The sequence below is a fragment of the Electrona antarctica genome, assembly GCF_951216825.1.
Source record: "Electrona antarctica genome assembly, chromosome: 2".
Classification (NCBI taxonomy): Eukaryota; Metazoa; Chordata; class Actinopteri; order Myctophiformes; family Myctophidae; genus Electrona; species Electrona antarctica.
The window spans coordinates 60,568,020-60,581,119 of NC_136807.1; the positions used below are offsets into that span (position 1 = coordinate 60,568,020).

The 13,100-nt window shown below is 44.1% G+C and overlaps 1 protein-coding gene across 1 annotated transcript; it reads right to left on the reverse strand.

Moving 5' to 3' along the window:
• Positions 1-5,193: 5,193 nt before the first annotated feature.
• LOC306934374 (E3 SUMO-protein ligase ZBED1-like) lies at positions 5,194-7,235 on the reverse strand (the record flags this gene model as incomplete). Its single annotated transcript, XM_079516943.1, has 2 exons — positions 5,194-5,857; positions 6,130-7,235. 2 exons carry the CDS (start codon positions 7,233-7,235, stop codon positions 5,194-5,196), a joined length of 1,770 nt encoding a protein of 589 aa, XP_079373069.1.
• Between the last annotated feature and the right edge of the window lie 5,865 nt (positions 7,236-13,100).

The following is a 13,100-nucleotide window of genomic DNA, read 5'->3' on the forward strand; positions in this document are numbered from 1 at the left end:
CAGCAAAGGAATGTTTGGATCCTCGACAGTGTTCATGCACTCTGGACATGGCCCAAGGCAGAGGTTTGTCCCAGTCTGTGCTATCGCAAAGAAGCTTGGTGCAGCACTTTGTGCATGTCTACCTGCATGCCACGCCCTCACAGGTTGTGATACCACAAGCAGCTTGTACAGAATTGGGAAGGTTACTGCATTTAACAGACTCAAGACCCATCTGAGTGACTTAAAAGATATGGCCAAATTCACCCTTTGCCAAGTCCCGCCCGTGGTTCGCACCCATTGGTTGCTGTTTCGTGGTTGGACAAAAATCCTTTCTCTCCATCCACTACCATTGAAATAACGTGTTTTTCAGTTGCTTCGTATTGATATGCTGTGTGTTCAATTCTTATTTTAAAGTTAAACTTGGTGTCAGTAAAAAGGAACATCACAGGCACAGCATGGTGACTGGGCATATCATGTTTGTTTTTAGTCTTTTCCAAAAATGATGATGTGAAGCAAATTCAACATAAACAAGGCGGAACCAGGGCGGAACAAGTCAGAAAGAGCCTGCTGGTTAGTTAGAAGTCAATCAGAAGTCTGACAAAGGGTGAATTTTGGTCTTTCTGGATGTCTGGAGGAGGCTATTCCTGTGGCAATAAAGTATGCCCTCCTTCTGTATGGCAAAAAGAAAAGGGAAGATGGCCGGCCTTGCACCACCTTGGATGAACTGAGGTACACACTAGCATCTACAACAGATTCATCAGCTGCAAATCTACCCCCAACAGAAGATGCCTTCCAGCACATACATGTATCAAGCCATGTACCAGACTGCAGTGTGGTGTCACAGCCATGCCAAGCCAAGCCTCTTGAGTGTGGATGATCATATCTATCAAACACTACAGCAACACAGTTATTGTTTTCCTTTTCCATCAGCGTTTTGATCTTCTTGTCTCTCTCATCTCTGTCCATTCTGGAGGTTCTTTGTGACACTGGTGCAAAGTGCCCAAAAGCACACAAAGGGTCTTTCATGGCATCCACGTATGCTGTGGTCACATGCCTTGTCATTAACCATCTTGTGAGAGCTCCCTTTCGTAATGTGGAGCCAACAACTCCACCCTGACTCTTGCCTTCTCTGTTGATGGTTTGCTCCAGTGCCTGATCTTCAGGCATCTGAGATGCTTGAAGGTCTTTGACCGAAACGTTGCAAATACATTTTGTATTGCAAGTGCAGACGGTGTGCGGGTCTTTTCTGAAATACATGTAACCCTATTTTTTAAAAATACTGAATTTCGGCCACACCCCCTCTCCTATAAAAGGAATTGCACCGAGCTCATTGTCATTTCTTCCTCTCTAACTTACACACTCTCTAACCCTACACCACACTAACCCTAACCATACAACATGTCAGACAATCTGAACGCTATCCACTATCCAGTCCTTATTGGTAGAAGAGGCAATGTTGCCTGTCAGGATTTCTCCCGGCCAAGAGTGGCACTTGGGGCCACATGTGCCACCAAATGCACAGGTGGCACCTGAAAATGATGATCAATGGATGGATGAGGAGGTCATCAATGGCCTCCAGTGTTGGCTCCTGTGGCGAGGGAACCCTAACCCGAACTTCTCGAACCCCTTTTGGTGGAAGAGGCGTCCTTCCCATTTAGGGTTTCCACCGACCAAGAGTGGCGCTTGGGGCCATGTGCCACCTGTGGAACGCCCACATTTAATCTCATCCCGTTGTCAGGAACAGGCAAGCGCACCCAACCATAACCATTTTGCTGAAAATGAGGATGAATGGATAGATGAGGAGCTCATCAATGGCCTACAGAGTTGGCTCATGTGGCGAGCCTCGCCTGTTCCTGATGAGGTGGAGTAATAAGGCGGAATGTCCTGAGTGCATGTTTGTTTGTGTGTGCGTGTGTGTGTGTGTGTGTGTGTGTGTGTGTGTGTGTGGGCTTGTATTGCCTACCATGTGGGGTCTTGCATATGCTAGCACAGCAACGATGTGGGGACCCATTTACCATGTGGGGACGCAAGTATGGGTCCCCACAAAGTTTAGCATTTAAATCGATCCGGAACAGTGTAGTGGAATGCCCCGAGCTTTTTTTCTGAAGTGGCCCACATGGTCTTATAAGTCTCCCAAGTGTGCTAAGGAGTGCTACAAGTGCTCCCCCTAGCGACTACAACGGGGTACAGCATGTGTGCTTAGTTTGCACACTTCTAGCCAATGAGAAGAGACAGGCCAGTCACGTGTCACAGAGACCAGCGTATGCAGCAGGGTTGCCATGTTGGCTTGTTTCCCACCAAAGTTGGCTTGTTTAATTAATAATTATAGACATAGATAGTATTTATAATGATAAATGCATCAAATATTTATTTATTAGTATTATATGGCGATATTATTGGGCTTGTTTTGGCTTGTTTTTCGAGGGAAGATTTGGCTTATTTCTCTCGCTAAGAGTTGGCTTGTTTTGGGCTTGTTTTTGGAGGTGGGTTGGCTTATTTCTCTCACAAGAGTTGGCAACAACTTGTTACAGGAACTGACTTTGGTGCGGTGCAGTGGAAGACACATTTCAGCACAACAAACGTAAGGTAAGGCAGTGCTCCAGCCAGAGTTCCAGACAGCACCTCATGCTCCTCTTAGCACTTATATTATTATATATATTAATATAGTAGTAATATAACCACTAATCGACTCAGGGTTTGTTTGAAAATGGCAGCAGGACTAGCAGTACAAGAGTTTGGGGGAAATGATGAAGACTCGGAGGACGACATGACAGTATCTGTGGATAGGAAAAAGAGAAGGAGGGAAAGTGACCTAAGTGCGCAAGAAGATCGGTATATGGTAGGGATGAGAGCTGAGAGTAAAGCTGACGGCGTTTTCGGAGATCAGTATGAGGTGGGAAAGTTCATAGCGAAACGGGTTGGGAAAGTAAAGTCCGTGAGGGTTACAAGAGGCGCTCATTGATTGCAGAGACCATGAGCAAGCATACAGGGCTATTAACATCAGGGAGTTTGGTGAGTCCCGTGTCCGAGTAGACACTTTCCATCTGGGAGGATTAAGGAGGAGGAAGGGAGTAATTAATGGGGTTCCTCTGACAGTCGAACCGGACAGTTTTCTGGAAGAGGTGGACGGTGTTTGTGCAGCCAGACGAATGTCTAGATACAGAGAGGGGCAGAGGGAAGAAACCAAGTCCATTTGTATCACATTCCAAGGAGAGCTACCAGACCGTATATATGTGGATTACGTATCGTACAGAGTCAGGCCTTATGAGAGAGGTCCTATGAGATGTTTCTGTTGCCAGGAATACGGCCATGTGGCATCTGTTTGCAGAAGAGTGAAAAGATGTGGAAGGTGTGGCAAGGACAAGTGTAAGGAGGAGGATTGTGTGACGGATAATCCAAAGTGTCTTCACTGCAAGGGAAGCCACTTTGTAGGGGCAGCAGAATGTCCTAAACGAGTTGGGCAGCAGAATGTCCTAAACGAGTGGAGGAAATGAAGGTGAACAAGATCAGAGCGGAAAAGGGAGTGACATATGCTGAAGCCGTGAAGAGTATGGACAAGAAAGGGGAGAGAGGGAAAAAACAACACGAAATGGAGGATAAGGAAAGGGAGGATCGATATATTAGTATGGATAAGAGACAGTTCCTGGCGTTCATGGCCATGGTAATTAATTGTGCAGTAGAGATGCAGGGCAAGTCTGAGAGGATCAAAATGGTGTTGGACGCAGTGAGGAGATTTCTAAATATTGTGGATATTACGGGAGAAGATTTGGATAACACATTGAGGGAAGGGTTTGCGCAAGCTCAGCACTGAGTGACATTGGAACGGGTTGGACAATGTTTGGGGATATGTGGGATTATATGGGTGAACACACTGTAATTTGTCAGAGAAAAGATTTTGTTTGGTCCGTATCCCGGACCAGAAGGTGGCGGTAATGCAACAAATGGATGCAAACCGCCGTAAAACACCAAGAAGAAGAAGAAGAAGAAACGTAAGGTAAGTTTACAACTTGATTCTGTATATATTCTTTAGTAGAGTGATCATGCATCTTGTGTTTAAACTAGGCCTGTCAGTCGATTAAAATATTTAATCGCGATTAATCGCATGACTGCCCATAGTTAATCGTCGATTAATCGCATATTTAATCGCATATTTTTTATCTGTTCTAAATCTAACTTAAACAGATATATTTCAAGTTTTTAACACTTTTCAACATGAACAGAGACAAATGCTTTGCTTTATGTCAAAAATGCATATGTTTTTTATTGGAACAATGACAAATAGGCCTACTGTCCACAATCAAGTAACAATGTAGTGTTACTGTGTTGTTCAACTTTACACTTGAACTATTCATCCACATTTTTTTGTTAAAGTACAATAAGCAGCCATGCAGTTAACACAAAATGATGACTCTCACATTCAAAACAAAAGTGATGCACAAAATAACTGAACAAAACAATAAAGTGCATATGACAGACACAGTCACTCAAATTATATAGTGCAATTAGGCTGTAGCCTTTAGTAAACAGCTGTCCTGTTTTATTCAGCAGAAGCTGAATAACCCAGCCTCCTTCTCTTTTCAAACAAAATTAACAAAAACACGAGGCTAAACAAGACACAGCTACAGTAGTGCAGTTAGGCTATAGCCTAATAGTAAACAACGGTTGACTGTAACCCAGCCTCCATCTTTTCTCTTCTCTCAGACAAAGTGAACATGTGAACATGAGAAATGCTAATCAAGACACAGCTACAGTAGTGCAGTTAGGCTATAGCCTATAGTAAACAACGGTTGACTGTAACCCAGCCTCCATCTCTTCTCTCAGACAAAGTGAACATGTGAACATGAGACATGCTAAACAAGACACAGCTACAGTAGTGCAGTTAGGCTATAGCCTATAGTAAACAACGGTTGACTGTAACCCAGCCTCCATCTCTTCTCTCAGACAAAGTGAACATGTGAACATGAGACATGCTAAACAAGACACAGCTACAGTAGTGCAGTTAGGCTATAGCCTATAGTAAACAACGGTTGACTGTAACCCAGCCTCCATCTCTTCTCTTCTCTCAGACAAAGTGAACATGTGAACATGAGACATGCTAAACAAGACACAGCTACAGTAGTGCAGTTAGGCTAGCCTATAGTAAACAACGGTTGACTGTAACCCAGCCTCCATCTTTCTCTCAGCCTGCAGTACAAAAACAACAATAACTAAGAGTTACTGACACTGTTTGAGCCAGTTGCTCAAACAGACAAGCTTGTTGACATTTTCAGATGACAGGGACGCACGCTTCTTCTGAACAACATGTCCAGACAGAGAAAACAACCTTTCACATGGCACGGATGTGGCAGGTGTTGCCAAGTACTTGCGTGCAAGGCAGGCCATCATGCTGTGTGCCCCTTCATGGTCGGACCACCACTGCAGTGGACAGTCATCCAAGGCAACAGTGGGCTCCGCCCTGTAGCGGGCCACCCAGTTCACCACACAGTCCTCCTCTTCATCAGATGAAGCATCTGAGTCAAGCAGGAAAGAGAGAGCTGATCTTTTCTTAGGTGGCTCAGGCGTCGCTGCTCCTTCAGGCTGTACAGGTCTCTCCTGCCTGAGCAAGGCAGTAATGGAACTCCACACCTCAGCCCTGTCAGGTTTGCTCAGACACTTGAGGTCCTTAAATCTAGGATCCAGAGCAGTCGCAACCTTCAGCCATGGGATGTTTGTTTTTTCCGTGCGTTGCTCCATGTCTGCTGCGAATTTCTCCTTGAATGCAACCAGATATGCTGGGTCATCCTCAGAGACCTCCATACTTTTGGATAGATGCCGAAAGGCTGGCAGCACGATTGAACAGGAAACAAACTTCTCTCCTCCAAGAAGTTCAGTTATGTACCTGCAATAATATAGAAAAAGAAAAACATTTAAGTTAGGAACTTCAAAGCTGAGAGCTTGCACCTCCCCCCCCCCACCCCCCAAAATAGCAGATCTACAAGCTCATAGCGCGCCACCGAGTGGCGCGCTACGAGCTTGTAGATCTGCCACACACACACACACACACACACACACACACACACACACACACACACACACACACACACACACACACACACACACACACACACACACACACACCATTTTTTCAGTATGAGAGTATCAATAATTTACCTGCAAGGCTGCAGCACAGTCTTCAACTTCTGTAGTTTATCCAGCTCAGGAGCTGTTGGCATAGTGACCTTGGTTGCATGTTGGGCCAGGGTAGCTATCAGTGCATCTTTATTTCTCAGCACACGGGTGATCATATCCAGGGTGCTGTTCCATCTAGTGGACACGTCTTGTACCATTGCCTCTTTTTTTTGTCCAAGTTCCAGTTGCTGTTCCTCCAGCTCTGCTGAATTTGGTGGACTATGCTTGAAATGGCCGACCACCTTTCTGCATTTTGCCAACGCGTTGTCAAATGGGCTGTTCTGTAGAGCCACTGTGATGGCACGTTGGAGGAGATGTGCAGCACACGGCATATGTTCAAATGGGAGTTCCCTGGCCGCTGCGATCATGTTACGTGCACTGTCTGTAGTCAGCGTGCTAACTTTATCTAAAATGTCCCACTGCTGGGCTACTTGGATAAAGTGCTCTGCGCACGCATGGGCGAAGTGCCTCTCTTCCGTTTTCATCACGCATAACGCATGGGACATAAGTCCCCACTTCTCATCAAAATAATGTGCTGTGACACCGAGGTAACTGTGGTTGGCAAGTGAAGTCCAGTGGTCTCCGGTGAGCGCAATAGTCTCTGAATTGCCCAACGTCACCACTACTTTGGCTTTCTCTTCTTCATACAAGTTGTGGATCTTCGTCACAGTAGTGGTTCTACAAGGCAGTTCGTACGTCCAGTCATTGGATGCGATCCGTATTATTTCACGCAGACCCTCGTCCTCCACAATGTTAATCGGCCTGCAAGCGGTAGCCACCCATTTGGCGACCGCTGTTGAAAGTTTGCGGGTGGTGGACTTGTCCAGCTGTCTCCTCGGTAAATTAACCAACGTAGTTTGGCTTGAGGAAGAGGGCGTAGGGCTCTCTGCATCAGCGGTGTGCTTGGCCGACAAGTGGTATTTCAATGTAGATGTGCTACGGTGGTAACTGAATTCAGCTTTACAGTAAATGCAAATTACTTTTGTTTTGTCTATGGAACCGTCTGGCAGTACTTTAAAACTGAACTTTCCGTTCACAAGAGTATAGCCCTTCTTCTCCATGTTGCTGCGTTGCTGCGTTGTTGTCATTAGTCAGTGTTGGTGTGCATCGCTTATTTGCTTCCCCAAACTACGGAGCGCACCAAGGTTAAAACTTCACTGCGTTAATCGCGCGTTAATTAAATTAACGCCGTTAAAAGGACTTTGAGTTAACGCACGATTAACGCGTTAACTTTGACAGCCTTAGTTTAAACAGATTCCCCGCACATATTTTATCAAGAATGCTCAGGACTTGCTCAAACTCAAACGCAACACTGGTAACTGAACAGTGGTGGAAAGTAATTAAGTACTTTTACTTAAGTACTGTAAATAGCCGATCAACAAGCTCACAATGCGTCGCGTTGTGACGCATTGTGAGCTTGTAGATCGGCTATTTTCAATAGATTTTGTACACATTTTGAACTTGTGAAATGGCACATTCTGCACAATGAGTACTTTTACTTTTGGTACTTTAAGTACATTTATCAATATTTATATCAAGCATGTTTCTGGACATTATTTGCGTGGACGGACGATATAAAGTCACTGCATGTTGTTCATTAATTTGTCTCAAAGTGTTGGTCTCCCCTCCCCCACTCTGCAGACACTAGGCAGAGCATAGCTATTAGCTAATTATTCCCAATTGTTGCCTGGTGTGATTAGCAGTTAGTGTGGAGTCACACAGACAAGTAGCCTGGATCCATCATCCAACCTGCTTGCTGGTCACAGGACACCGTTCTCAAAGCGGGGTCCGCGACGCATAGCCAGGGGGTCCGCAAAATAATTCAGATTTTATTTTATTTTTTTCCAAAAATGTTTTTTCTTTTTTTTTTGCTGGTGAATTCTGTTCTCAAAGTGGGGTCCGCGGATAGAGATGCTTTACAAGTGATTATTAGCTGCTGCTGTGGGGGAGGGGAGACCAACAGTTTGCAAATAGTAGCAAACACACCAGCGCCATGAGGTATTTTTTTTCTCCCCGAGTCCTGTCAGTAAGGCTCAAGGCTTTTGTCACATGATAGTGCAGCTGATTGCAGGCATCATATTAGGGGTAAAAGGTACCACTTTACATTTTGCAATAATAATAATTACTATTATTATTATTAATAGACCGTAGTATTAATTAACAGGTTACATGCAGGCATCACTTTAGAAGTAAAAAAATACCTTTGCACATAATAATAATAATAAACCATAGTATTAATTAACAGGTTGCCATTTCCTTAAGGTTTACAGGTTAAACACTTCTTATTCTTATTTTTAAACACCATAACATCCCCTCTTTGAAATTAAATGTAAGGCATTTGTACATTATTTGCTATTTAGAGATATGCTGTGTATTACAGCCTTGTGTAACATTACACAACAAACAATATTAATAGTATGACTGCTCTATTTTTTGAAGCCTATTCTACAATTAAATAATTCACACCTGTGTGAAGTGAGGGGCACTCTTATCATTGTACATCATCATGACGTAACATGTCTTTGCTCATGTTGCATTATTAGCCATATTAATAAAGCGTATAGTGGTTGGTGGTCACAGCAATGAAACGCGTGGCTCATCAATGAAGTTATCAGACAGGAATGAATGAATGTTTATTTGCACATGCGCAGGTAGATGTTAGAACACAAGGCGCAGGTAGATGTTAGAACACAAGGCGCAGGTAGATGTTAGAACACAAGGCGCAGGTAGATGTTAGAACACAAGGCGCAGGTAGATGTTAGAACACAAGGCGCAGGTAGATGTTAGAACACAAGGCGCAGGTAGATGTTAGAACACAAGGTAGACGTGCACGCAGGCACGTGATGACGTCAACATAGCTTTGCATATATAGTCAACACCCCCACTCAAAGACATGTTAGAAAATACGGAAATATCATCCCACTATAATCATCAGTGAATCCAATAGCATATCTGTATCCGTCAATATCTGCAGGCTCTATTGGGCCAGCTAGATCTGTATGCACTAACTCAAGAGGGGCTTTTGCCCTGGCATCTGCCTGCCTGTTTCTGTGTTGAGTAAACTTGCCCTGTGTGCATACCTCACACTCCGTACCCATCCCAGGAGTTTGACCCCCTTTTAATTTTTTTGTATTTATAGTTTGAGTCTACAGAAACAGGATCAAGAGGAAGGTCAGGAAGCTGGATGACCTGGCAAGATGGTGAGGCATTAGCAAATTTCAGCATAAGATGTTCTTGCGATATATCTGTATTTATGTGTTAACTGACAATTGGTTCGTTATTGGTTTGTTATTTAAAAGGTTTATTTTTTTAAATAAAAATGTCAATGTTTTTATTAGGAAGAAAACCCGGATCGGATCTTAAAATAGTAAAATGAACAGGACGTTGACATTTTTATTAAAATAAAAACCAGCACTGGGTTTGGTGAAGCTCTATATTGCCTGAATCAACTTTCTTTGCATTCATTTACTTACTAAAAAAGTGACTTTGTTTCAGAATACAATGTAAGTCAATGAGGAGCATATTTTGAATTATCAATTTCTAATCACTGGAGCAATTATTTTTGATTTCTTGTCCACGTTTGGAGTTACATCATGGTAAGGTAACTATACAACCCAAACCTCTACAAAAGTGGTCTTACCCTTTCAAGGTGTAATAACCCTGTTCTTTTGTTTTCCAGGATTTCCGTGTAGGGGAAAGTGTTCTTGGCCGGTGGACAGACTCTCGCTACTATTCAGCAAAAGTAACCAAAGTCAACGAGAAAGGTTTGAATCACTGAAACTGTCACAAAGACAGTGTTGTAAATTGCAAAACACACATTAACCACTACTTTATACGTAGGCTATTTGAAAGAAGCCGACCTACAAGCTCACAACGCTGAGCTTGCAGATCTGCTCATACATTTTAGTACTTATCACCACTGCATGATGGCATAAAGTAGACATAGTATTAGTGATGAAAATGTCCATGTTTCTCTGTGTGTTGACAGTAGGGACATGGACGTTAAAATACTATGATGGGATGGTGTGTTCTGTCAAGAATGTGAACATTAAAAGAAAGCTGCCAAAAAACAAGACCAAGAAGTCAAGGTAGGTCACCAAGACTCCGGCCAAAACACCACTGACATGTGTTGAACAAAGACAAAATCCAGCTCTCTGGTTGTAGAGGATTTCAAGAATCATAACAAGTAATACTTATGAAAGCGATTGAGTGAATATGGCTCCTTTAATGGGGAGATGACTCTATTGTGTCCTGCCTCTGCAGAAAGAAAGTGGTGAAAGCTCCATCGGTCACCCCTCTGCCTCCTGCTCTCACAGCACATGAAAAGCCAGAGCCGTCCTCAAGTGAGTAAACGGGGCTGCGACTCTTGTCAGTGCGTTGTAACTTTTGCAACTCAAGTGCACATTTCTGATCCTCACGTTTGATTCTTACAGCTCGTGGAAGGAACAAGTCTTCAGAAGGCCCTCTCCAGCTCAGCGCCAAGCGCTTACGTGATGACTCTCTGCCTCTTCCCGAAGACCGTGTTCTCTCCAAACCTCCTAGTGTCCCCGCTATGCCTGCTGCTCATCCACTGCCAGACTCTGACTGTGCATCTGACAGCCATCCTACCTCCACAGCACAAGACAAACACCCCTCCTCAAGTGAGTAAACGGGGCTGCGACTCTTGTCAGTGCGTTGTAACTTTTGCAACTCAAGTGTACATTTCTGATCCTCACGTTTGATTCTTACAGCTCGTGGAAGGAACAAGTCTTCAGAAGGCCCTCTCCAGCTCAGCGCCAAGCGCTTACGTGATGACTCTCTGCCTCTTCCCGAAGACCGTGTTCTCTCCAAACCGCCTGGTGAGTGTGGGTTTTGCCGCCAGATTGACCCTTATATGATTACGAAACGGTGCAAACGCGCTGTAAGGGCCTCTACACAGGCAGACGATGGGACCAACACTGGGGGCCCAGAACATGACCTCCCGCCCTGCTCGGCGCAGGCCTCGGAGGCGCCGCGACATGATCGCAGAGGTCCTGCCCACCCCGATCCGCCCTCAGGAGGACACCGGCCATGAAGGAGTGCACTTTTATGGTATCCCGGGATAAAGGCCTGACGTCGACATAAAAAAAAAAAGGTTAGCTCTGAAAGAATATATATTCAAAGATTTGTTGTCAAAGACATCTTCGGCAGTAAATTAGTTCATATCAAATAAGTAATGTTAAAAAAAATCTTTAAAACCTTAGTGTGTCATCACTGTCATATACGTTTTTATTACCATGGGTAATTAAACCACTTCTATAACATGAAAACCTCTTCTTTCTGATTGAATCAGCACCAGGAAAGTGAAGCAGCTGCTCGCCCCATGCCATCCCCATGAGGTTCTGCTTTTGGAGCTCCATTTGTTTTGTTCTGTCTGCTTGGAATATATATTCTCTTGAAGATATTCCTTTATGCTTTCCATCCACTCACACACCACACTATGTCTCACACATCCACATTTACACCACTGATTACTGACTCCACACATCATAGGATCCTTATGTTCTTAGGCCTTATATGTTGTTTTTATATGGTTATAATTTTAGTTGCTGTTTAATAAAATCACTTGTTATACTTTTACACTGTCTTCTTGACTCCAATGTTTGTAATATGCCATTACCTGCTGAGTAGATTGTTAAGTTATCAGAGAACAGTTATCAGTAGATAGTTAGACAACACCATTACTAATATTAAGACGAGTTGGCTTAACACTTAAATTAGCGTATCATCAAAATGGTAGCTGAAGTTACATATTTGAGGAAGTTTTGTAGTTTAACTGAGTTTAGTGTACTTGTATGTTCTACTAGAGGTTAATCTAGCAACGGCCTCCACATCCATGCTACGTCTAGTGTCTACCTCTCCTCTCCCTCCTCGCTGCCACTTATATTGAGACAGCCAGACAGGTATTGCTGCAGCTTCATAGTGGATCGGGTGACAGCTCATACTTTGACTGTATGCAGTCGAATAGTATTGTATTAACACTAATACAATACTAAACGAATAAACAGAAATGTATTAGTTTAGGCTCAGGTTTTATATTGTGAATTGAGATTTAGGGCCCTATTAAGCAGGTCAAATCATATTACATATCATATTACAGTTTTTAAGAGGTGGAGGCGTGGGCAATGTCATATTACAATTATGGGCATGGTAAGAAGCGCTTTCGACACCCCCCGTGGTGTGAGCAAAACGGCCTTGAATTAGTCATGGGAGTGTTTAGGGCGTTTTCTCCTTCCAGCCAATCATGCCATTCCCTTTAAAAGTCAGGTGATCACCTGCGGTCTGTGCAAAGCTATTATGATGGCGGAGATACCAGAACGCCGCCGGGCTGTTCACTTTTCTAGAGAAGAAATACGCGTGCTCGTGCATGAGGTCAAAGCACGTCAACGGGCCATAATGGGACACCTTCCCACGGCGTGGGCTGCGGTTCGGAGTCAGCCGCACGGTGACACAAATTAAGAAGAGGTATGCTGATCTCCGGAGGACGGGCAAACACAAGGTATGTTGAGTTGACTGTATAGATGGTGTTATGGGGAATATTGACATTGACCAGAATGGCTTGGGGATTAATAGAGGTGGCTCTCCATGGCATATTGCCTTATATTGAAATTGACCATAGAATATTCAATCCAAAGGTCGCCCAAAACCGACGGCAGCAGTCGGCCACGGGAGGAGGAACAGCTACGCTGGAGGTTCTCACACCAGCCGAGGACCTCGCCGCCTCTACCCTCTGCGCCGAAAGCATAGAGGGCTTCGGTGGGGTTGAGGTCGGCGGGGTATCTGGTAATTAAATGGGTGGGTGGAACCGTGGAGAGCATTCTCCCAAATTAACACCTGGTTTATGATGGCCGAGTGTAGGCGCATGCCACGCAATTCCATGAAATTAAAACTACTGAAGGCAGTTATTTCGTTATCAAAACGAAAGAATAATTGGT